Below are 23,061 nucleotides of genomic sequence, written 5' to 3'. Positions count from 1 at the left end.
ATAAAAGTCATATACACCTAGGATGGCTTGAAGGTGAGTAAATCATGGGGTAATTTTCATTTTTAGGTGAACTATCCCCATAAGAACAAATTCATGTGAATATGCGCATTTGTTGTAAATTAAAATAAAATTTTCTCTAAATGATTCAATGACACACTCATCAGTTATTTCAATTCTAAATGAACTGGTGTGCTTGAACAAATCAGTTGAAGGAATGATTCAAATACTCATAAAGACAACCACTTGTTTTATTCCTGAATGAATGAATCAGTGACGCATGAATCTCCACCATTAATTCACAGACTGACAGTCTGTCTAGAAAGCGCAATCACAGACAAGTAAAGTGATATCAACGGCGAAAAGTCCCAACGCTGCTGAACTAGATATCAGCACTCTTGGAACGCTGTGTTGGCGAAGCGTTTGTGTTTGCGTTTTGGCACAGACTACGTTTCTAGGCAGAATGTTTGTAAGCTAAAATCCCTCATGTTGCGGTTCGCAGTGGGATAGAGTAGCCATTGTATAAAGTAATAAAAAAAAATTTCCTCCTTTGTCTTCTTAAAATATTTAGCTAAACTTTCCGTACGTTAAAGCTGCCCACAGATATTTATGATGTGATTCTAAAGAACTGAAAGCACTCGAGATGATGGCAACGTTGATGAGGGTGATGGTTAAGCTGCTCTTACTGTTAGTGTTTGTTCAAGCCCTCAGATGAATCTCGGCCTGGTTAATGAGGTCAAAGCGGCCTCTAGCATTAAAGAAATCAAAGCGACTTTAAACGGCCGCATGTGGCCAAATAATTTAAGCGACTTTGTCATCGACCTGTTTACGTTTGATTCTTTTCTGGCAGGTGTCTCTGCCATCCTCCCTACTGCTGCGTGGTAGTTAATCATCGCTCGTCGCCAAGTCTTCCACCCATAGCTGTGTGAGGTCAGGATGGAATAGCACTTGTGGTCGCTTTGAGGAAAGGGGCTAATTCCCATTTCAGTACATCGAGGGGGCAGTGCTCCTGCCAAAAGCTGAGGCGGTGTGTGGTCTGCTCCGCTCAGAGGCTGGGCTTTGGATTACAGTGGAGGGAGCCTCAAATGCTTTTTTGCTGAAAAGCAAAATAACGTTTTCCTCTCAACAATATACTTCTCAGAGTTTGATGAAATGAAAATCCCAAAATGTTCCCATAATGTATTACTGTAATGATTTTTTGTGTTCTTCGCCTACAATTTGGTTGGGTTAAATGAGCCACTCAACTGCCTTTTACAGCATCTTAATTAAACGCTGGATGTTCGAAGGCATTATATGTTCATTTCATTGAGTGCTGGCTGACTTGCAGTGTGTTGCTTCACAGTGGAACCACAACCGCTGGCAGTTCACCAGCACCCTGACCAAATAAATACCAAGGGAAGTTGAAAGGCGACCTCACCTTTAACCCATATTGAATAAGACTAAAATGTGGTTTTGTCCTTGGTTTCACCCTTAAACCAACTTTGTTAACCCTGGAAATTAACTCTGTAAATGGTCTGCTATCAAGTGGCACACTTTTCAACCTTTTTTTCTTTTTATTACATTTGCTTTTAGGTCGATATGCATTCCACTTATGGAGGCCTCTGAGTCAGGTTGTTACAGAAGCTGCTAAGAAGTTACCCAATGCGGTAAGTGTCAGAAACGAACAAGCCTTTATTTAGCATACGCTCTCAGAAATTAGTTGTACATATTAGTACATGAAAGGATTAATTCACTCCAGAATTAAAGTTCTCCAAGTTGTTCATGTCTTTCTTTCCTCAGTTGAAAAGAAATGATGGTTTTTGAGGAAAACATTCCAGGATTTTTCTCCATATAGTGGACCAGCAGGTTGAAGGCGTTCAAGGCGGCTTCAAAGGGCTCTACACAAGTTTAGGAATAAGGGTCTTATCTAGCGAAACGATAGGTCATTTTCTAAAAAAAAAAAAAAACATTTATATACTTTTTAATTACAAATGCTCACGTTGCACTAGCTCGACTGAAGTACCAACCCAAAGCGAACGTGCAAAGAAATTTAAATGCCTTTTATAAAAAAAAGGTAAAACAACAATGCCGGACGATTTTGAAGGTGAAGGTAGGGCAATAATTCAATATCAATATATATCGCTATATAATATTTTTCAATGACGTTCAGCGTAAAACATGTGCCAAATCGGCTGTGAGGATCACTCCGCTGTGGCGACAAGGGAGCAAACTGAAAGAGAGAGAGGGAGAATATTTTCCAGTAACGGTGATATGATTTTGAAACACATTTCTGAAATTTCAATATACATTAGCCAAAAATACAAAATGATCGATTTTTTTCTTTTATGAAAAAACCCAAAACTCATTAGGATATTAGGTAAAGATCATGTTCCATGAAGATATTTTGTAAATTTCCTACCAAAAATATATCAATACTTAATTTTTTATTAGTAACATGCATTGCTAAGAACTTAATTTGGACAACTTTAAAGGCGATTTTGTCAATATTTAGATTTTTTTTTTGCACCCTCAGAGTCCAGATTTTCAAATACTTGTATCTCGGACAAATATTGCCCTATCCTAACAAACCATACATCAATGGAAACCTTGTTTATGGTTGTGTATAAATGATATATATAATTGATGTATAAATCTCAATTTGAAAAAAAAAAAAAAAAAAAATTCTTTTGGACCCTTATGACTGGTTTTGAGGTCCAGGGTCACATATGAATGTATCTTTGAGGTGAACTGACAGTTTTCAGAAAATTTTTGATGGCATTTTCATTTTATCTGCTGAAGTAGGGGCTCATGAACTCAGCGCTGCTTTGCGTACATCCATTACCGGTAAAAAAAAAAAAAAAAAAAAACAATGTTTCTGCTGTTTCAAAAGTGCCTCCTGCTGGCAGAGAATGAATTTTCATTTTCAATAAGCCCGTCTCCAGCAACATGTTTTTGTTGTTACCAATTTTTTTGTTTGTTTTCTGCAGCACTTTTCATATTCTTTATCTTGAAGCACTTTTGTTTTAATCTATAAGAATAATTAATCTATGTTATAGTTTAAAATTAAGATATTAATATTCATATGGTGAGTCTGACACTCACATTTCTTGTTGGTATGAAGACTAAATACAAATAAAAGGTGAAAAAAATGTATACTGTTTTTATTTCTAAAATTTTATATAGTTTTATAGGAGCAGGTTTCATAGACTTTTTTTTTTACATTTTTTAACATTGATCATATCGATATCGGAATTATATTGTATAAACCGAAACAATAAATATATTGTGATCCAGCCCTAGTTGGAGTAGAAAATTAGATGGATTTTTTTTCCACCATACCCTAATGTTTTGAACCAGAGTACACCGACGAAAAATTTAAGCACACGTGACCTTTTCAACGTTATTACGGGATGTGTGAAGTCTTAGATGTGCATCGCGGAGCTAGTGCAAGACGAGAATTTGTGATTAAAAAGTATATAATGACAGATTGTTTCACTAGATAACACCCTTATTCCTTGGCTGGGATTGTGTAGAGTCCTTTGAAGCTGTATTGAAACTGCAATTCGGACCTTCAACCTATTAAAGTCCACTATATGGAGAAAAATTCTGGAATGTTTTCCCTAAAAAAGCCTTAATTTCTTTTCGACTGAAGAAAGAAACACATGAACATCTTGGATGACATGGGGGTGGGTAAATTATCAGGAACATCTAATTCATCTAATAAGTGTACATCGTAGTATGTTTTAAAAGGGTTCCGCCTGACAGTTTGTACTGTTTTTTTCTGAGATGGTAGATAAGCCAATGTTGTGTGATTGCTTTCTAACACCCTATGAATCAGTGTTCCCATTTTAAAAAGTTCCAACATAGCTTTCATTTTTTTTAAACAGATTTTGTTTCAGAAAGTGATGATTTGTGGGAATGAAATTTGTATTTTTCCGTGTTCATTTCCACATCTTGTTTGCGTGCAGTGTTGGCATGTTAAAGCTCCTGCTGTAGGGCGAAGGACTGATTCATCACATCTCGCTGGCCGCTGCTGTAGTTCACGCTGTGCTTCTGGTTTTTAATGGAGTTTGTCAAGCTGATTTGTCCAGGTTTATCTTAATCTCCAGGGCTGTGTGGTCGGGGCTGGTTCCCAGCTCTTTGACTCAACCAGTCCACCTGTGTGCACACACTGAAACATCTGTAATCTCACGGCTTTCCCCCAAACTGGGTTCACGACTGAACACACTTGTAATAGATCATTATTAGAGTTATTAATCCAGTGATTTCATCATTCAGTGAATCACATAATGGATGAGTGTGATTAAGTGTCATGTTGTGGGCTGAGATTGGACTGAACATTCTGGCCTCTGTCGCCCTCTGAATGTACACATGTTTTTACTCAATCGTGAACTCTGACCAAAATCCTGCAGTATGTACGATTTCTGCAGGAGCCACAGACCGATGTTATTCTGTTATGGAATTTTAATTAAAGGGATAGTTCGGCAAAAAACGATGTTCGAAATTCTATTCATCCTCATGAGTACATGTGTTCCAGACCTGTGTGCTGTTGTTTTTGCCATGAAACACAGAAGTTGAAATTCCTGATTCAACTACAGTTTATAGCCATCTGAATTGTCCAAAATTAAAAAATAAATAAATAAAAGAAATAATAATTGTTATAGAAGTGCATATGGATTGTGCACCATACTGACTTTTCTGGTCTGTTCCTTATACAAACCTATTTCATGGCTTTAGAAGACATGTAATAAAGCAAGTCATATTGACTACATTTAGTATGCATTATTGAGATATATTTGAGTACCTTTTGTTGTTTGGGGAAAAAAAGCTTATCCAGTGCTTCAGCTGTGTGGAGATTCTTCATAAAGTCTCTTAAAAAACAACAGCATATGGGTATGGAATGACAGTGAGCAAATAATGTATTAATAGTTAAAATAAAGAATTAAGACTATGGGGTTAACTGCTACTTTAAATTTCAAGTATGTGCTTAAAATACTGAATGTGTGAACTTGTAAAAGTAAACATGGAAAAGTCCCAAAGTGGAAAATCTTTGAAGCACATGGAAATGTAAACACAGCACTCGTGAGGTCTGTACTGTAACAAAATTGTTTGCTAAATTTCCTTAAAACACTTAAAGTTCATATGAAACTTGTCCTTCATGACCTTCTCAAATCTCAGTGTTGGGTCCTTTGACTTGTGGAGCATTCACACCATGTTGCAATTACAGTAATTACTAGATTACAACCTGGGATGTTTCTACTTGGATCTGTTCATATCCTCGTATACTTTGGCTTTTGTGCTTCTGTGGCACCATTATTAACAACAAAACAAATTGGTGTAATTTGAGTATTTAATAGACAAAATTATAGCAAGTAATGTAAATATTAATAATAATTAAAATATAATTAACATATTTTAACATGTACTTAATGCTATATTCAAAATTGAGCTAGCTACATTAAACTGTCTTGTATGTATTTTATTTATTTTCAAAATATTCTAGCATTAATACACTAACAGTCATTTTAATTAATTAATTAATTAACAAAAATATAACAAAATAACTGCTTTTTAGTACAATTCCATTTTATTTATGACACCAATGCGATTTTGAGTGTTTCTGCGTCATGTTGCAGCGGTCACAAGGCACAAGTCAGAGATTTAAGAATATTCAGAGTTTACAAATTGGAATTACGAGTTCAACGAGGACGTGTGTGCTTTTTACAAGTCAGTCAGTCTCGTAATTACAGTAATTCCACCATGAATGCACGTTTAGTTTGCGAATTTGGATAATTATCGGGTCAATCATCTCAAAACCCTGAAGTCTCTACTTTCACATAATGAGGTGAAAGTGCTGGTCTTGAGGCTTTTATGTGATCCAAAAGCATTCAAATCACCTGGTTGCCATCAATATTGAGATTGTGCATGTTATTGTGCACATCAGTCATCATACACTACCTGTCAAAAGTTTTTGAACAGTAAGATTTGTAATGTTTTTTAAAGAATGCAAGCCTTTATTTATTTCATCCAAAATGCAGCGAAAAAGCAGTAATTTTGTGAAATATTTTTACTATTTTAAATAACTGCTTTCTATTTGAATATGTTTTAAAATGTAATTTATTTCTGTGATCAAAACTAGATTTTCAGCATCATTACTCTAGTATTCAGTGTCACATGATGCTTCAGAAATCATTCTAATATGCTGATTTGCTGTTCAAAAACATTTATTATTATTATTATTATTATTATTATTATTATTATTAATATTTAAAACAGTTGAGTAAATTTTTTCAGTATTTCTGATGAATAGAAATATCCGAAGATTCATTTATCTGAAATAATAAAATCTGAAATTATAGAAATTATAATTTTTTTTTTAATTTAGCAAGGATGCTTTAAATTGATCAAAAGTGGCGGTAAAGACATTTATAATATTACAAAAGTTTTCTATTTGAGATAAAATTCTTTTCTACTGAACTTTCTATTCATCAAAGGAACCTGAAAATATTCTACTCAGCTATTTTCATAATAATAATAAATGTTTTTTTAGCAGCAAATCAGAATATTAGAAGGATTTCTAAAGGATCATGTGACTGGAGTAATGATACAAAAATGTAGCTTTGAAATCACAGGATTAAATTACATTTTAAATATGTTCAGTAAATATATAGTAAATATATTTCAAAATTGTACTCTTTTTGCTGTACTTTAGATCAAATAAATGCAGGTTTGGTGAACAGAAGAGACTTCCTTAAAAAAAAAACATGAAAACTGTACAAAAACGTTAGACTGGTAGTGTAAGATTAAAATAATGGTATTGGTTCGATACAATCAGCATTTAAGGCATAATGTTGCTTAAAAAGTCTTAAAGTCTTCAGCTCACTGTATTTTTGTAATTTCTAATCACATTAGAGATCATATTTATGCATTGTGTTCCCTTCAACTTATTTCTTGAATTTTCTGTGCTTGGTCATACAATGCTCTAAAGTCTTAAATTTACCTTTATAAAACCTGCAGAAACCCTGTTAAACCAAAAATGTTACAAATGTGCAGCTTATATTTTTATTCAAGCACTTAGAGGAGTTTCTCAGTTTAACCCAGTTTATAATTTGAGCTGTATAGTTAGTGAAATTGTTTTCAGATGGGATCACTTTTCTGGGTGAATGAACTTCTGATTAAGGATTACCAACGTAATATCTGGGCTTTACAGATACTTCCATCATGTCTCATTGTTTGGATCATGACAACCAAATTGAAAGATTGGGTGCAACTTTTACAAGTGATTCTATCATCTTCATGGCAGTAAGGTTAAAGTCTTGTGATAGAGCTTAACTGATTGTTTTCAAAAAATTTTCTTTTCTTTCCTAGTCATTTTCTGCATATTACAAAGGTGGATTTGAGCAGAAGATGACCAGACGGGAAGCCAGCCTTGTTCTCGGGATCAGGTAATTGTGGGCTAAACAAAGCCCTAAATCACTGCAATTCCTCTTACTGAATTCTCTCATTATGAGTTGTCATGGAAGAAAACAAAGGTGTTTTACAGTATATACACATACTGCATCACTGCACTTCCCAGAAGAGCTTGCGGTTAAGTCTGGGGGCAATTCTTTTGGTTTGAAGCTGGTCGTCATCTCCTGTCGTCACGGCTTTGATCTTATCGTCTAATGGGAAAAAGTCTCAGCCGGGTCTCTAGCTTTGTAATCTGCTTTTCGCTGGACCACCCTCCTCCTCCTCCTAGGAGGGTGTATTTCTCAAAAAATTTCCCTTACTTCAACAAAAGTTCACAGGGTCCCAGACCAGGTGTGACTCACACTATGCAGGCATCACATCCTGTGTGGCGATGCTTGCGTCAGAGCCGTGTGCCTCATCTCTTTGTGCTGTCAATCAAACTGGACTAGTGTTTTCATAAAACTGAACCAGGCTGTAACCAATATTTCTTGGATGTGACTAGTATGAACTCGGTCTACCGCATTTATGCTCATAAAATGGTACTGATTCGGGTTAATAGTTTTTATTATTTTCTTCTCATCTGTCTTTAGCTTTACTTTGGTGTCTGTCACTCACAGCTGAAATAACTGGCCTCAGTTATGTTACTGTTTGCTTTGATATACTTTGATCTCTCATTTTAGTGCCATGTTTAAAAAAATTAGGAGATTAGGAGATTAAAGTCATAATATTTTGAGAATAAAGTTAAAATGCTACGAGAATGAAGTCAAAATACTACGAGAAAAATACTATGAATAAAGTTTAAATACTAGGAGAATAAGGTTGAAATACTATGAAAATAAGGTCAAAATACTATAAGAATAAGGTCTAAATTCTTAAAGAATAAATTCGAAATACTTTGAGAATAAAGTTGAAATATTATGAGAATGAAGTTGAAGTACTACAAGAAAAAAGCTACGAAAATAAAGTCAGAATACTACGAGAATAAAGTCGAAATACCGCGAGAATAAAGTCGAAATACTACGAGAAAAATACGAGAATAAAGTTGAAAAACTTCTTGAGTAAAGTCGAAGTACTTCAACAGTAAAGTTGAAATACTTTAAGAGTAAAGTTGAAATACTACAAGAATAAAGTCAAAATATTATGAAAATAAAGTGGAAATACTATGAGAAAAATACAAGAATAAAGTGGAAATACAACGAGAATAAAGTCGAAATACTACGGGAATAAAGTCAAAATATTATGAGAATAAAGTCAAAATGCTACAAGAAAAATACTACAAGAGTAAAGTCGAAATACTACGAAAAAACTACAAGAATAAAGTTGAAATGCTACGAGAGTAAAGTCGAAATACTACGAGAATAAAGTCAAAATATTATGAGAATAAAGTGGAAATACTACGAGAATAAAGTCGAAATGCTACGAGAAAAATACGAGAATAAAGTCGAAATACTTCGAGAGTAAAGTCGAAATACTACGAGAATAAAGTCAAAATATTATGAGAATAAAGTGGAAATACTACAAGAAAAATACTATGAGAGTAAAGTCAAATACTACGAGAATAAAGTTGAAATACTATGAAAAATACTACAAGAATAAAGTTGAAATACTATGAGAATAAAGTTGAAATACTAAGAGAATAAGGTTGAAATACTACTAGAAAAATACTACCAGAGTAAAGTCGAAATACTATGAGTAAAGTCAAAATACTATGAGAGTAAAGTTGAAATACTACGAGAATAAAGTCGAAATATTATGAGAATAAAGTGGAATTACTGCAAGAATAAAGTTTAAATGTTAAGAGAATAAAGTCAAAATACTACGGGAATAAAGTCAAAATATTATGAGAATAAAGTCAAAATACTACGCGAAAAATACTACGAGAGTAAAGTCAAAATACTGCGAGAATAAAGTCAAAATATTATGAGAATAAAGTAGAAATACTACAAGAATAAAGTCGAAATACTACAAGAATAAAGTCGAAATACTACAGGAATAAAGTCAAAATATTATGAGAATCAAGTCAAATACTACAAGAAAAATACTATGAGAGTAAAATCAAATAGTACAAGAATAAAGTTGAAATACTATGAGAATAAAGTTGAAATACTAAGAGAATAAGGTTGAAATACTACCAGAGTAAAGTCGAAATACTATGAGAGTAAAGTCGAAATACTACGAGAATAAAGTCGAAATATTATGAGAATAATGTGGAATTACTGCAAGAATAAAGTTTAAATGTTATGAGAATAAAGTCAAAATACTACGGGAATAAAGTCAAAATATTATGAGAATAAAGTCAAAATACTACGGGAATAAAGTCAAAATATTATGAGAATCAAGTCAAAATACTACAAGAAAAATACTATGAGAGTAAAATCAAATAGTACAAGAATAAAGTTGAAATACTATGAAAAATACTACAAGAATAAAGTTGAAATACTATGAGAATAAAGTTGAAATACTAAGAGAATAAGGTTGAAATACTACTAGAAAAATACTACCAGAGTAAAGTCGAAATACTATGAGAGTAAAGTCGAAATACTACGAGAATAAAGTCGAAATATTATGAGAATAATGTGGAATTACTGCAAGAATAAAGTTTAAATGTTATGAGAATAAAGTCAAAATACTACTGGAATAAAGTCAAAATACTACGCGAAAAATACTACAAGAGTAAAGTCAAAATACTGCGAGAATAAAGTCAAAATATTATGAGAATAAAGTGGAAATACTACAAGAATAAAGTCGAAATACTACAGGAAGAAAGTCAAAATACTACAAGAAAAATACTATGAGAGTAAAATCAAATAGTACAAGAATAAAGTTGAAATACTATGAAAAATACTACAAGAATAAAGTTGAAATACTATGAGAATAAAGTTGAAATACTAAGAGAGTAAGGTTGAAATACTACTAGAAAAATACTACCAGAGTAAAGTCGAAATACTATGAGAGTAAAGTCGAAATACTATGAGAGTAAAGTCGAAATACTATGAGAGTAAAGTCGAAATACTATGAGAGTAAAGTCGAAATACTATGAGAGTAAAGTCGAAATACTATGAGAGTAAAGTCGAAATACTATGAGAGTAAAGTCGAAATACTATGAGAGTAAAGTCGAAATACTATGAGAGTAAAGTCGAAATACTATGAGAGTAAAGTCGAAATACTATGAGAGTAAAGTCGAAATACTATGAGAGTAAAGTCGAAATACTATGAGAGTAAAGTCGAAATACTACGAGAGTAAAGTCGAAATACTACGAGAATAAAGTCGAAATATTATGAGAATAATGTGGAATTACTGCAAGAATAAAGTTTAAATGTTATGAGAATAAAGTCAAAATACTACGGGAATAAAGTCAAAATATTATGAGAATAATGTGGAATTACTGCAAGAATAAAGTCGAAATATTATGAGAATAAAGTCAAAATACTACGAGAATAAAGTCGAAATATTATGAGAATAAAGTCAAAATACTGCGAGAATAAAGTCGAAATATTATGAGAATAAAGTCAAAATACTGCGAGAATAAAGTCGAAATATTATGAGAATAAAGTGGAATTACTGCAAGAATAAAGTTTAAATGTTATGAGAATAAAGTCAAAATACTACGGGAATAAAGTCAAAATATTATGAGAATAAAGTCAACATACTACGAGAAAAATACTACGAGAGTAAAGTCAAAATACTACGAGTGTAAAGTCGAAATACTACTAATAGTATGTAGTAGTAATACTAATAGTAATAGTATTCAACTTTATTCTCTCATAGTATTTTGACTTTTCTCGTAATATTTTGAGAATAAATTAGCAATGTTTCGAGAATAAAGTCAAAATATTATGAGAATAAAGTCGAAATACTACGAGAATAAAGTCGAAATACTGCGAGAATAAAGTCAAAATACTACGCGAAAAATACTACAAGAGTAAAGTAAAAATACTACAAGAAAAATACTATGAGAGTAAAATCAAATAGTACAAGAATAAAGTTGAAATACTATGAAAAATACTACAATAATAAAGTTGAAATACTATGAGAATAAAGTTGAAATACTAAGAGAATAAGGTTGAAATACTACTAGAAAAATACTACCAGAGTAAAGTCGAAATACTATGAGAGTAAAGTCGAAATACTACGAGAATAAAGTCGAAATATTATGAGAATAATGTGGAATTACTGCAAGAATAAAGTTTAAATGTTATGAGAATAAAGTCAAAATACTACGGGAATAAAGTCAAAATATTATGAGAATAAAGTCAAAATACTACGAGAAAAATACTACGAGAGTAAAGTCGAAATACTACAGGAATAAAGTCAAAATATTATGAGAATAAAGTCAAAATACTACGAGAAAAATACTACGAGAGTAAAGTCGAAATACTACAGGAATAAAGTCAAAATACTACAAGAATAAAGTCAAAATACTACAGGAATAAAGTCAAAATATTATGAGAATAAAGTCGAAATACTACGAGAATAAAGTCGAAATACTACGAGAATAAAGTCGAAATACTACGAGAATAAAGTCGAAATACTGCGAGAATAAAGTCAAAATATTATGAGAATAAAGTCGAAATACTACAGGAATAAAGTCAAAATATTATGAGAATAAAGTCAAAATACTACAAGAAAAATACTATGAGAGTAAAATCAAATAGTACAAGAATAAAGTTGAAATACTATGAAAAATACTACAATAATAAAGTTGAAATACTATGAGAATAAAGTTGAAATACTAAGAGAATAAGGTTGAAATACTACTAGAAAAATACTACCAGAGTAAAGTCGAAATACTATGAGAGTAAAGTCGAAATACTACGAGAATAAAGTCGAAATATTATGAGAATAATGTGGAATTACTGCAAGAATAAAGTTTAAATGTTATGAGAATAAAGTCAAAATACTACGGGAATAAAGTCAAAATATTATGAGAATAAAGTCAAAATACTACGAGAAAAATACTACGAGAGTAAAGTCGAAATACTACAGGAATAAAGTCAAAATATTATGAGAATAAAGTCAAAATACTACGAGAAAAATACTATGAGAGTAAAGTCGAAATACTACAGGAATAAAGTCAAAATACTACAAGAATAAAGTCGAAATACTACAGGAATAAAGTCAAAATATTATGAGAATAAAGTCGAAATACTACGAGAATAAAGTCGAAATACTACGAGAATAAAGTCGAAATACTGCGAGAATAAAGTCGAAATACTGCGAGAATAAAGTCAAAATATTATGAGAATAAAGTCGAAATACTACGAGAATAAAGTCGAAATACTACGAGAATAAAGTCGAAATACTACGAGAATAAAGTCGAAATACTGCGAGAATAAAGTCAAAATATTATGAGAATAAAGTCGAAATACTACAGGAATAAAGTCAAAATATTATGAGAATAAAGTCAAAATACTACAAGAAAAATACTATGAGAGTAAAATCAAATAGTACAAGAATAAAGTTGAAATACTATGAAAAATACTACAAGAATAAAGTTGAAATACTATGAGAATAAAGTTGAAATACTAAGAGAATAAGGTTGAAATACTACTAGAAAAATACTACCAGAGTAAAGTCGAAATACTATGAGAGTAAAGTCGAAATACTACGAGAATAAAGTCGAAATATTATGAGAATAATGTGGAATTACTGCAAGAATAAAGTTTAAATGTTATGAGAATAAAGTCAAAATACTACGGGAATAAAGTCAAAATATTATGAGAATAAAGTCAAAATACTACGAGAAAAATACTACGAGAGTAAAGTCGAAATACTACAGGAATAAAGTCAAAATATTATGAGAATAAAGTCAAAATACTACGAGAAAAATACTATGAGAGTAAAGTCGAAATACTACAGGAATAAAGTCAAAATACTACAAGAATAAAGTCGAAATACTACGAGAATAAAGTCGAAATACTACGAGAATAAAGTCGAAATACTGCGAGAATAAAGTCGAAATACTGCGAGAATAAAGTCAAAATATTATGAGAATAAAGTCGAAATACTACGAGAATAAAGTCGAAATACTACGAGAATAAAGTCGAAATACTACGAGAATAAAGTCGAAATACTACGAGAATAAAGTCGAAATACTGCGAGAATAAAGTCAAAATATTATGAGAATAAAGTCGAAATACTACAGGAATAAAGTCAAAATATTATGAGAATAAAGTCAAAATACTACAAGAAAAATACTATGAGAGTAAAATCAAATAGTACAAGAATAAAGTTGAAATACTATGAAAAATACTACAAGAATAAAGTTGAAATACTATGAGAATAAAGTTGAAATACTAAGAGAATAAGGTTGAAATACTACCAGAGTAAAGTCGAAATACTACGAGAATAAAGTCGAAATATTATGAGAATAATGTGGAATTACTGCAAGAATAAAGTTTAAATGTTATGAGAATAAAGTCAAAATACTACGGGAATAAAGTCAAAATATTATGAGAATAAAGTCAAAATACTACGAGAAAAATACTACGAGAGTAAAGTCAAAATACTACCAGAGTAAAGTCAAAATACTACGAGTGTAAAGTCGAAATACTACTAATAGTATGTAGTAGTAATACTAATAGTAATAGTATTCAACTTTATTCTCTCATAGTATTTTGACTTTTCTCGTAATATTTTGAGAATAAATTAGCAATGTTTCGAGAATAAAGTCAAAATATTATGAGAATAAAGTCGAAATACTACGAGAATAAAGTCGAAATACTGCGAGAATAAAGTCAAAATACTACGCGAAATATACTACAAGAGTAAAGTCAAAATACTACAGGAATAAAGTCAAAATATTATGAGAATAAAGTCAAAATACTACAAGAATAAAGTCGAAATACTACAGGAATAAAGTCAAAATATTATGAGAATAAAGTCGAAATACTACGAGAATAAAGTCGAAATACTACGAGAATAAAGTCGAAATACTGCGAGAATAAAGTCAAAATATGAGAATAAAGTCAAAATACTACGCGAAAAATACTACAAGAGTAAAGTCAAAATACTGCGAGAATAAAGTCAAAATATTATGAGAATAAAGTCGAAATACTACAGGAATAAAGTCAAAATATTATGAGAATAAAGTCAAAATACTACAAGAAAAATACTATGAGAGTAAAATCAAATAGTACAAGAATAAAGTTGAAATACTATGAAAAATACTACAAGAATAAAGTTGAAATACTATGAGAATAAAGTTGAAATACTATGAGAATAAAGTTGAAATACTAAGAGAATAAGGTTGAAATACTACCAGAGTAAAGTCGAAATACTATGAGAGTAAAGTCGAAATACTACGAGAATAAAGTTGAAATATTATGAGAATAATGTGGAATTACTGCAAGAATAAAGTTTAAATGTTATGAGAATAAAGTCAAAATACTACGGGAATAAAGTCAAAATATTATGAGAATAAAGTCAAAATACTACGAGAAAAATACTACGAGAGTAAAGTCAAAATACTACGAGTGTAAAGTTGAAATACTACTAATAGTATGTAGTAGTAATACTAATAGTAATAGTATTCAACTTTATTCTCTCATAGTATTTTGACTTTTCTCGTAATATTTTGAGAATAAATTAGCAATGTTTCGAGAATAAAGTCAAAATTACGAGAAAATTATTTGTAGTTTGTCTTTAATCTCGTAATCTTACAATTTATTTAATGTGCCCATCGTACATGGTAAATTCAGCTAATTTGTCTAGTTATTAGTGCTTTTTAAAGGCATAGTTCACCTAAAAATTTACTTTTTAAAGAAACTAATACTTTTAGTGAGAAAGGATGCAATAAATACAATCATAATATTACAACAGATTAATATTTCACATAAATTTGAAATATATATATTCCTGAAAGGACAAAAATATTGACTAGCACAACACTAATAATAAGTGACACTGAAGACTGGAGTAAAGATGCTGAAAATTCAGCTTTTCATTATAGAAATGAATTCCATTTTAAAAATGTATTCAATTAGAAAACTAATTTTAAAGCATAATAATTTTTCACTATTTTTGGCTGCATTTTTATTAAGTCAGCCTTTTCCTACACTATTTAATTTATTTATTTTTTTGCATTTGTGTTTGTTTTTTGATTGTGCGTTTGAGCACGCAGTTTAGTCTCGCAAATGCCACACATATCTGGTGGAGATGCTGACTCTTCCGATAAATGCAGTTTAGCCTGACGGATTCGTCATCACATTCTGGAATCATCCGTGCCGCACAGTGTTTTAATTAGTTTTTCTGGTCCCTCTCAGACGCCCACTCCTGCATATGATTTGAGTCTTTAGAGGAGGGTTTGCAGGACTGAACGCTTTTGTGTAAGCATTAATGTATCTTTTAATCATCACTTCTGCCTATTCAGCTATGACTCAGATTTAAACCCTGACAGATGGAGGCTGGAAAGAAATTTATTTATCTTTCGGTGAGGATACAGTGTGAAGCCAAGTGGCCTAAAACCACCTGTCCTGCATTATTAAAAAGAAATTGGGTGCTTCTAAAAATTTTTGGTGCTCCTAATTTTTTGAAGTTGGGAGCACCAGTGCTACCAAGTAAGAAAGTTAATTTCGAGCCCTGTGTAGAATATAAAGTCGAAATACTATGAGAATAAAGTTGCAATATTTCTATAATAAAGTCGAAATACTACGAGAATAAAGTTGAAATACTATGAGAATAAAGTCAAAATATTTCTAGAATAAAGTCAAAATATTTTGAGAATAAAGTGAAAATATTTCGAGAATAAAGTGAAATGCTACGAGAATAAAGTGAAATGCTACGAGAATAAAGTCGAAATGCTATGAGATTAAAGTGGAAATACTACGAAAATAAAGTCGAAATATTTTGAGAATAAAGTCGAAATATTACTACAATAAACGTGAAATACTACGAAAATAAAGTCGAAATATTTTGAGAATAAAGTCGAAATATTACTACAATAAACGTGAAATACTACGAGAATAAAGTGGAAATACTACGAGAATATAGTCGAAATACTGCGAGAATAAAATCAACATATTTATAGAATAAAGTCTAAATATTTCTAGAATAAAGTGGAAATACTACGAGAAAAGCCAAAATATTTCGAAAATAAAGTGAAAATATTTCTAGAATAAAGTGGAAATGCTACGAGATTAAAGTCAAAATACTACAAGAATAAAGTCGAAATATTTTTACAATAAAGTGGAAATACTACGAGAATATAGTCAAAATACTGCGAGAATAAAATCAACATATTTCTAGAATAAAGTCTAAATATTTTGAGAATAAAGTGAAAATATTTCGAGAATGAAGTGGAAATACTACGAGAATAAAGTCGAAATATTTCTAGAATAAAGTGGAAGTACTACGAGTATAAAGTCTAAATATTTCGAGAATAATATAGAAATACTGCAAGAATAAAGTTGAAATATTTCTAGAATAAAGACTAAATATTTCTAGAATAAAGTTGAAACACTACGAGAATAAAGTGGAAATACTACGAGAATATAGTCGAAATACTGCGAAAATAAAATACATATTTCTAGAATAAAGTCGAAATATTTCTAGAATAAAGTAGAAATACTACGAGAGTAAAGTTGAAATACTACTAGAATAAAGTCGAAATACTTCAAGAATAAAGTGGAAATACTATGAGATTAAAGTTGAAACATCAGAAATGATGCTTGTATGTGTCAAACAAAATTAAGACGTTTTTAGGTAATTTTTCTAATTAAGTAATATACGCAATATGAGTAAATACTATTAGTATAAAGCACCACCAGAAAAACTACATCTTTAAAAAACATCCTTTAGTCTCAGTTTATTAACTCATTAAAATAAATACTAGATTTGTCAATATTCATGATGCATATCTGTTAATGTTGTCACACATGGAAGACTAGGAAAGACGTTTAAAAATAAAATGGAAAAATAAGTTATTAATTTTATTAATCAAACATAAAAAAATAAAATCACTTTTTACATTGATCAATTTAAAACCTCATTTAATTAAAAATTTCAAATGAAAAATGACATTTAAACTGTTTAAATCAGTCATTTTCAAATGTTAAAGTGTGAAAATGAAAAGAAAAATGTTTAATTAATGTTTTATTATGTAGTTAAATAAAGCAGTCAAACAGTAAATTAATAAATCATTTTAAGATGTACATTTTACATTGCATAAAAACATTTGCCAGTTTCTTTTTTTGTCGTTTTGTCAAATGCTTTGAGTTAAAAATGCCTGTAAGTGTTGGCGAATACCTTGTTTTTTTTTTCAGTTCTGTTGCCTGTTTTGCCCACTAAATTGGGGATTTTCAGGGGATGTACAGATTCAGTATTTCCAGTTGATGTGTGCAGTGTTGGAGACAGACCACACATGCTGATGACTAGTTAAAAAAAATCAGTCTGGAGGCTTGTAATTAGATTCTTACAGCAGCAGTTCAGACTGCAGCCACTAGATGGTGGTGTGCTCCTTTTCTAAATGTCCTGTTTTCTTGTTTTGCGCAGTCCGACAAGCAGCAAGGCAAAGGTACGGGAAGCCCACAGAAGGATCATGGTCCTAAATCATCCAGATAAAGGTCAGTAGTTCAGGTTGTCATGTTGAATAGCTGTGTGTTGATCAATAATTCTCTGACTCAGCTCTCCACATGCAGCCGTAGCTCAATGTATTTTCTGAGCAGACAGCGGCAGAGACGGGTGTTGATTACATTATTGATTTGAACAGCATTTGTCATTTGTCATAACACACTCTTTAAAGAGCGCTCACAACCCTGAAATGCTGACTTCTGTAATATAAGCCGTACATCAGAACCGCACAAAGCAGGACATAATCAAGTGAACCATCACTTCAACCAGTGCTGTACATTTAAAATGTTTAATGTAAGAATTACATTTTCCTGTATATAAAAAGTATACCGCATTTGCAATTCATCAATAATAATAAAACATAGTATTTAACGGCAACATTTACCTACAGATGTTTTAATAAAACGTTTAAAAATGCCACACAGAATGAATGCATCATTAATCATTCAGTTTTAATCAGTTCGCATCAGTTTTAAATGTATTCAGCTAATAATAGTTTTAAATTATTCATAATAATAAATCAGTCTTACCAACTCTAATCAAATTTTTAAATCAGTTTAAATCAGAGACTAATGAGAGATTAATACATCTTAATGCTCTCATGAGATGAGAAAAAAAGTTAAATTAATCATATATGGCAACACTTTACAATATAAGGTTCTATTAGTTAATGTATTAACTACCATGAACAAACCAGGAACATTTATTATAGTATTTATCAATCTTTCATTTTAATAATCAAAATACAGTTGTTCATTGTTAATTCATGTAAATTCACAGTACATTAAACAAGCACAACTTTCATGTTAACTAAAGTAGTGATATGTATTTGTCAGATTTTTGTCCAAAATAAAGTGATCAGTGTACATAAATATTACACTACTCATTTTTTTAAATTATTTTTTATAGTAAAATAATGATGTCACTTTATATTTAAATCCAGTCAAAAGTTTTTGAACAGTAGGATTTTTTTTTTAGAAGTCTCTTCTGCTCACCAAGCCTGCATTTATTTGATCCAAAGTACAGCAAAACAGTTTACTACTTAAAGTAACAGTTTTCTATTTAAATATATTTTAAAATGTAATTTATTTCTTTGATATCAAAAGTGAATTTTTAGTATCATTACTCCAGTGACATAATACTTCAGAAATCATTCTAATATGCTGATTTGCTGCGCAAAAAAAAAAAAAAAAAAAAAATATATATATATATATATATATATAATTATTAGTATTATTAATATTATTATTGTGTGTTTTTTCAAGTTTCTTTAATTATGAATATTCTAATTTGCTGCTCAATAAATAAATAAATAAATAGATAAATAAATTAGGGCTGTCAAAAATAACGCGTTAACGGCGTTAATTATTTTGTTGTTGTTAATTACGTCAAATTTTTTAACGCATTTCACGCATGCGCAGAGTGACGAATTATTTGTCAGGAAAATGGTTGGGGAGCTAGAGGCGAGATGGAGCAAGGTGAGCCTATGGACGGATTCAAATATAAAAAGAATGATGATGGTACAGTTAACAAGTACAAGCCTGGCCGACAGCCCCTCTGCAACTGGAGTAGCCAAGCTTAGGCCCGGTTCTTCTGGGGTAGACGGTGCTATATAACCTCAAACGAAAGCAAACCAATTGAAGACCTGGCAAACAATCCAGCGTTGTTCATCTCCTGACTAAGTGTAGACGCGATGTAAATAAAAGATTCATTGTGTAGTTTAGAAAGCTTTATTGATTATAACGGAACGTTGTGAGATCTCTATGAACTAAGATTTGTGACGCTTTTAGTGATAATAAAGGGAGCGCGCTTTGCACTTTCCATGCCATAATCCATTCAGAATTTGTATGAAACTTTCGTTTTTCTTATGTTTTGGGAATTAAATCTGCATAGTTATGCTGGGTTCATTCTCGAAAGAGCGGTGACTGACACAGTGACAGAGTGGAGAGTGGAAAATACATAAAGCCGCTTTGCAGGTCATCGAGGCACCAGCTCAATCATTTGCATTTAAAATTATCCGTCATATTTGCTCACAAAGGAAAAAGTAATACACCAAAAAACGTTGCAGTGTTTTTATAAAATAAAGAAAACAAAAATGATGCGCTTTCTGTCGTCTCGTTCTTGAACAGGAGTGCTTACAAAAATAAAGCTAAATGCATGCCTCACAGACATGATAAACATATCTATAGAAAGTTTTAAATTATTACTTAACGAAATAAAACAAATCGAAAACAAAAACTTGTTTAATACGTAATCCTTAACGATAAATTTCTCTCTCAAGGCGCGTCCAAAAATGAGATTGCAGGATCTTTGCGACATTGACTCACATTGACTCACATTGAATACACTTTATTAATAAATAATTCAGATATGTCCTCACTCTTTCCCCGACACATTTATTATTTATTTTTGCCGGTATTTTGTGGCAAGTTTCAGCCTACTGCGTGCGATTGAACGCGGATCTCTTCCAGTTGCGCCATCCGAGCCGTTGTCGAAAGTAAAAGCGAAAGTCTCGTGTTGTTTCCACCAGCGCGACATAATTGATGGATGTCTAAAATATAAAAAATAAGGAGTAGCCTAAAACAGGCCCGATGCGGGCCCTGGCATAATATGTGAAAATTATGTGAAAAATGTGAAAATTATGTATCTGTGTCCTGTTATTTATATTTTGGTATGCATTTCAGAAAAAAAAATGGTTAGGATTCAGGTGTCGTTGCAAATAGTGATTAATCATGATTAATCCACTGAAAAGTCTGATTAATCTGATTAAAAATTTTAATCATTTGACAGCCCTAAAATAAATATATATATATATATATATATACACACACACACACACACACACACACACACACACACACACACACACACACACATATTATTTATTATTGTTGTTATTATTATTATATTATTATGTTTTTTCCAGGTTTCTTTAATGATTAGAAAGTTGAGAAGAACAGCATTTATCTGAAATAGAAATCTTTTGTAAAATTACAAATGTCTTTATAATCACGTTTGATCAATTTAAAGCATCCTTGCTACATAAAAGTATTAATTTCTATAATTACTTTCCCAAAAATAATTATACTGACTCCAAGCTTTTGAACGGTATGTTGTATAATGTTACAAAAGCATTTGATTTCAGATAAATGCTGATCTTTTGATCTTTCTTTTCATCAAATAATCCTAAAAAAAATTTACTCAACTGTTTTAAATATTAATAATAATAATAATAAATAGTTTCTTGAACCGCAAATCAGCATATTAGAATGATTTCTGAAGGATCATGTGACACTAAAGACTGAAGTAATGATGCAGAAAATTTTGCTTTGGTCACAGGAATAAATTACTTTTAAAATGTATTCAAATAGAAAACAGTTATTTTAAATAAAAATATTTCAAAATTGTACTGTTTTTTTGCTGTACTTTGGATTATCTATATATATATATATATATATATATATATATATAAGTAGCACATTTTTTTTTACATAAAAAAATGTTTCTTGAGCAGTAAATCAGCATATTAGAATGATTTCTGAAGGATCCTGTGACACTGAATTATTTTGAATTGTAATAATATTTCCAAATATCAGTTTTTACTGTGTTTTAATAAATGCAACCTTTTCCAAAAAATATTCGAAATCACAAGAAAAATCTGTAAATAAATGTCGAATATTCTTTATATCACACAGTAGAGATAATACACCAGGTACAAATGTATTTAGATCTGATAAGGATTTGTACGACACAGGTTATAAATCACTGTCTGGAGACTTGCTTTTTTGTGCCGTGGTCTTTTTAAGCATAGGGTTTCACCTATTAAACACTGTGAGCCGGAGTCTTTATTTTTCCTTGGCCACCGTACTCGCCCTGTTTTTCTGTTCAAGGTTAATGGCCTCACCTTGCCTTTCTCTGGCTTACCCTCTTTCAGGTGCATTTCTCACAGCGCTCAGAGGTGCTGTTTATAGACATATATGTGTGTGCGTCTGTGTGTGTGTGTGTGTGTGTGTGTGTGTGTGTGTGTGTGTGTGTGTGTGTGTCAGGCCTTGTTTGCTCCTCTAGACCACTAATACTCTGAGTGAAATAAGCGATGGTCTCTGTGATTCTATCTGTAGTAGAGCGATAAGGCCTCTGACTGCAGGGAGGACGTCCTGCAGAGAAAGTGTGCCAGATTTGTCCCATCCTCCAGCTCTGTTGAGAAATCCTTTATTACAGTGCTGTTAATAATAGTGTGCAAGCACCCATCCCGTTTGTTACACTAGAAATGACTTGATGAATGCAGTTTGCTTTCCTTTTGCTTTTTGGGTGTATTTGCTATTGATACTGAAAGAGTCAAAAGTCCTTTTTTATATTGGTCAACAGAGATAGTTCAAGCAAAAATTTAAATTCTGTCATTAATTACTCACCCTTATGTCATTCCAAACCCGTGACACCTTTGTTCATCTTGGGAACACAAATTAAGATATTTTTTATGAAATTCGAGAGAATTCTAACCATAGAAAACAATGTAACTACCACCTTCAAGGCCCAGAAAGGTCGTAAGGACATTGTTAAAATAATCCATGTAACATCAGTGTCAACCGTAATGTTATGAAGCTACGAGAATACTTTTTGTGTGCAAAGAAAACCAAAATAACTACTTTATTCAACAATAATTTTTTCTTCCCAGTGACATTTTCTGCCACTATATGGGCCTGTTTTTTTATAATAGGCCTATTTTATTATATTTATTATTATTATATTTAATTCCTAGTAAGAAATAAATCATACTAGTCTTATCTGTGTGCCAGTTCATTCTCAGCACAAGATTTATAATCGCAACAGGCCTATATACTGCTCATGAAATTTTTGCTTATGAAATTTCACTGAGATATTGCTAGTGTGACCATACTTTTATCCTATGTTCTATTCAAAGTTGTATGTTTGATATATCAAATAGGATATATATATATATATATATATATATATATATATATATATATATATATATATATTATATATATATATATATATATATATATATATATATATATATATATATATATATATATATATATATATAT

At 31.1% G+C, this 23,061-nt stretch overlaps 1 protein-coding gene across 1 annotated transcript in view; it reads left to right on the top strand.

Annotated features, from left to right (window-relative positions):
* dnajc15 (DnaJ (Hsp40) homolog, subfamily C, member 15) overlaps positions 1–23,061 on the top strand; it is a 40,817-nt gene that overhangs the window by 4,295 nt on the left and 13,461 nt on the right. Inside the window, exons 3-5 of the mRNA XM_073846265.1 lie at positions 1,570–1,643; positions 7,345–7,421; positions 17,918–17,988. Of these exons, the coding sequence (XP_073702366.1) occupies positions 1,570–1,643; positions 7,345–7,421; positions 17,918–17,988 (222 nt within the window). The remainder of the gene's footprint in view (positions 1–1,569; positions 1,644–7,344; positions 7,422–17,917; positions 17,989–23,061) is intronic.

The sequence above is a fragment of the Garra rufa genome, chromosome 8 (genome assembly GCF_049309525.1).
Source record: "Garra rufa chromosome 8, GarRuf1.0, whole genome shotgun sequence".
Taxonomy (NCBI): Eukaryota; Metazoa; Chordata; class Actinopteri; order Cypriniformes; family Cyprinidae; genus Garra; species Garra rufa.
This window is presented reverse-complemented; position numbering and strand designations above follow the sequence as displayed.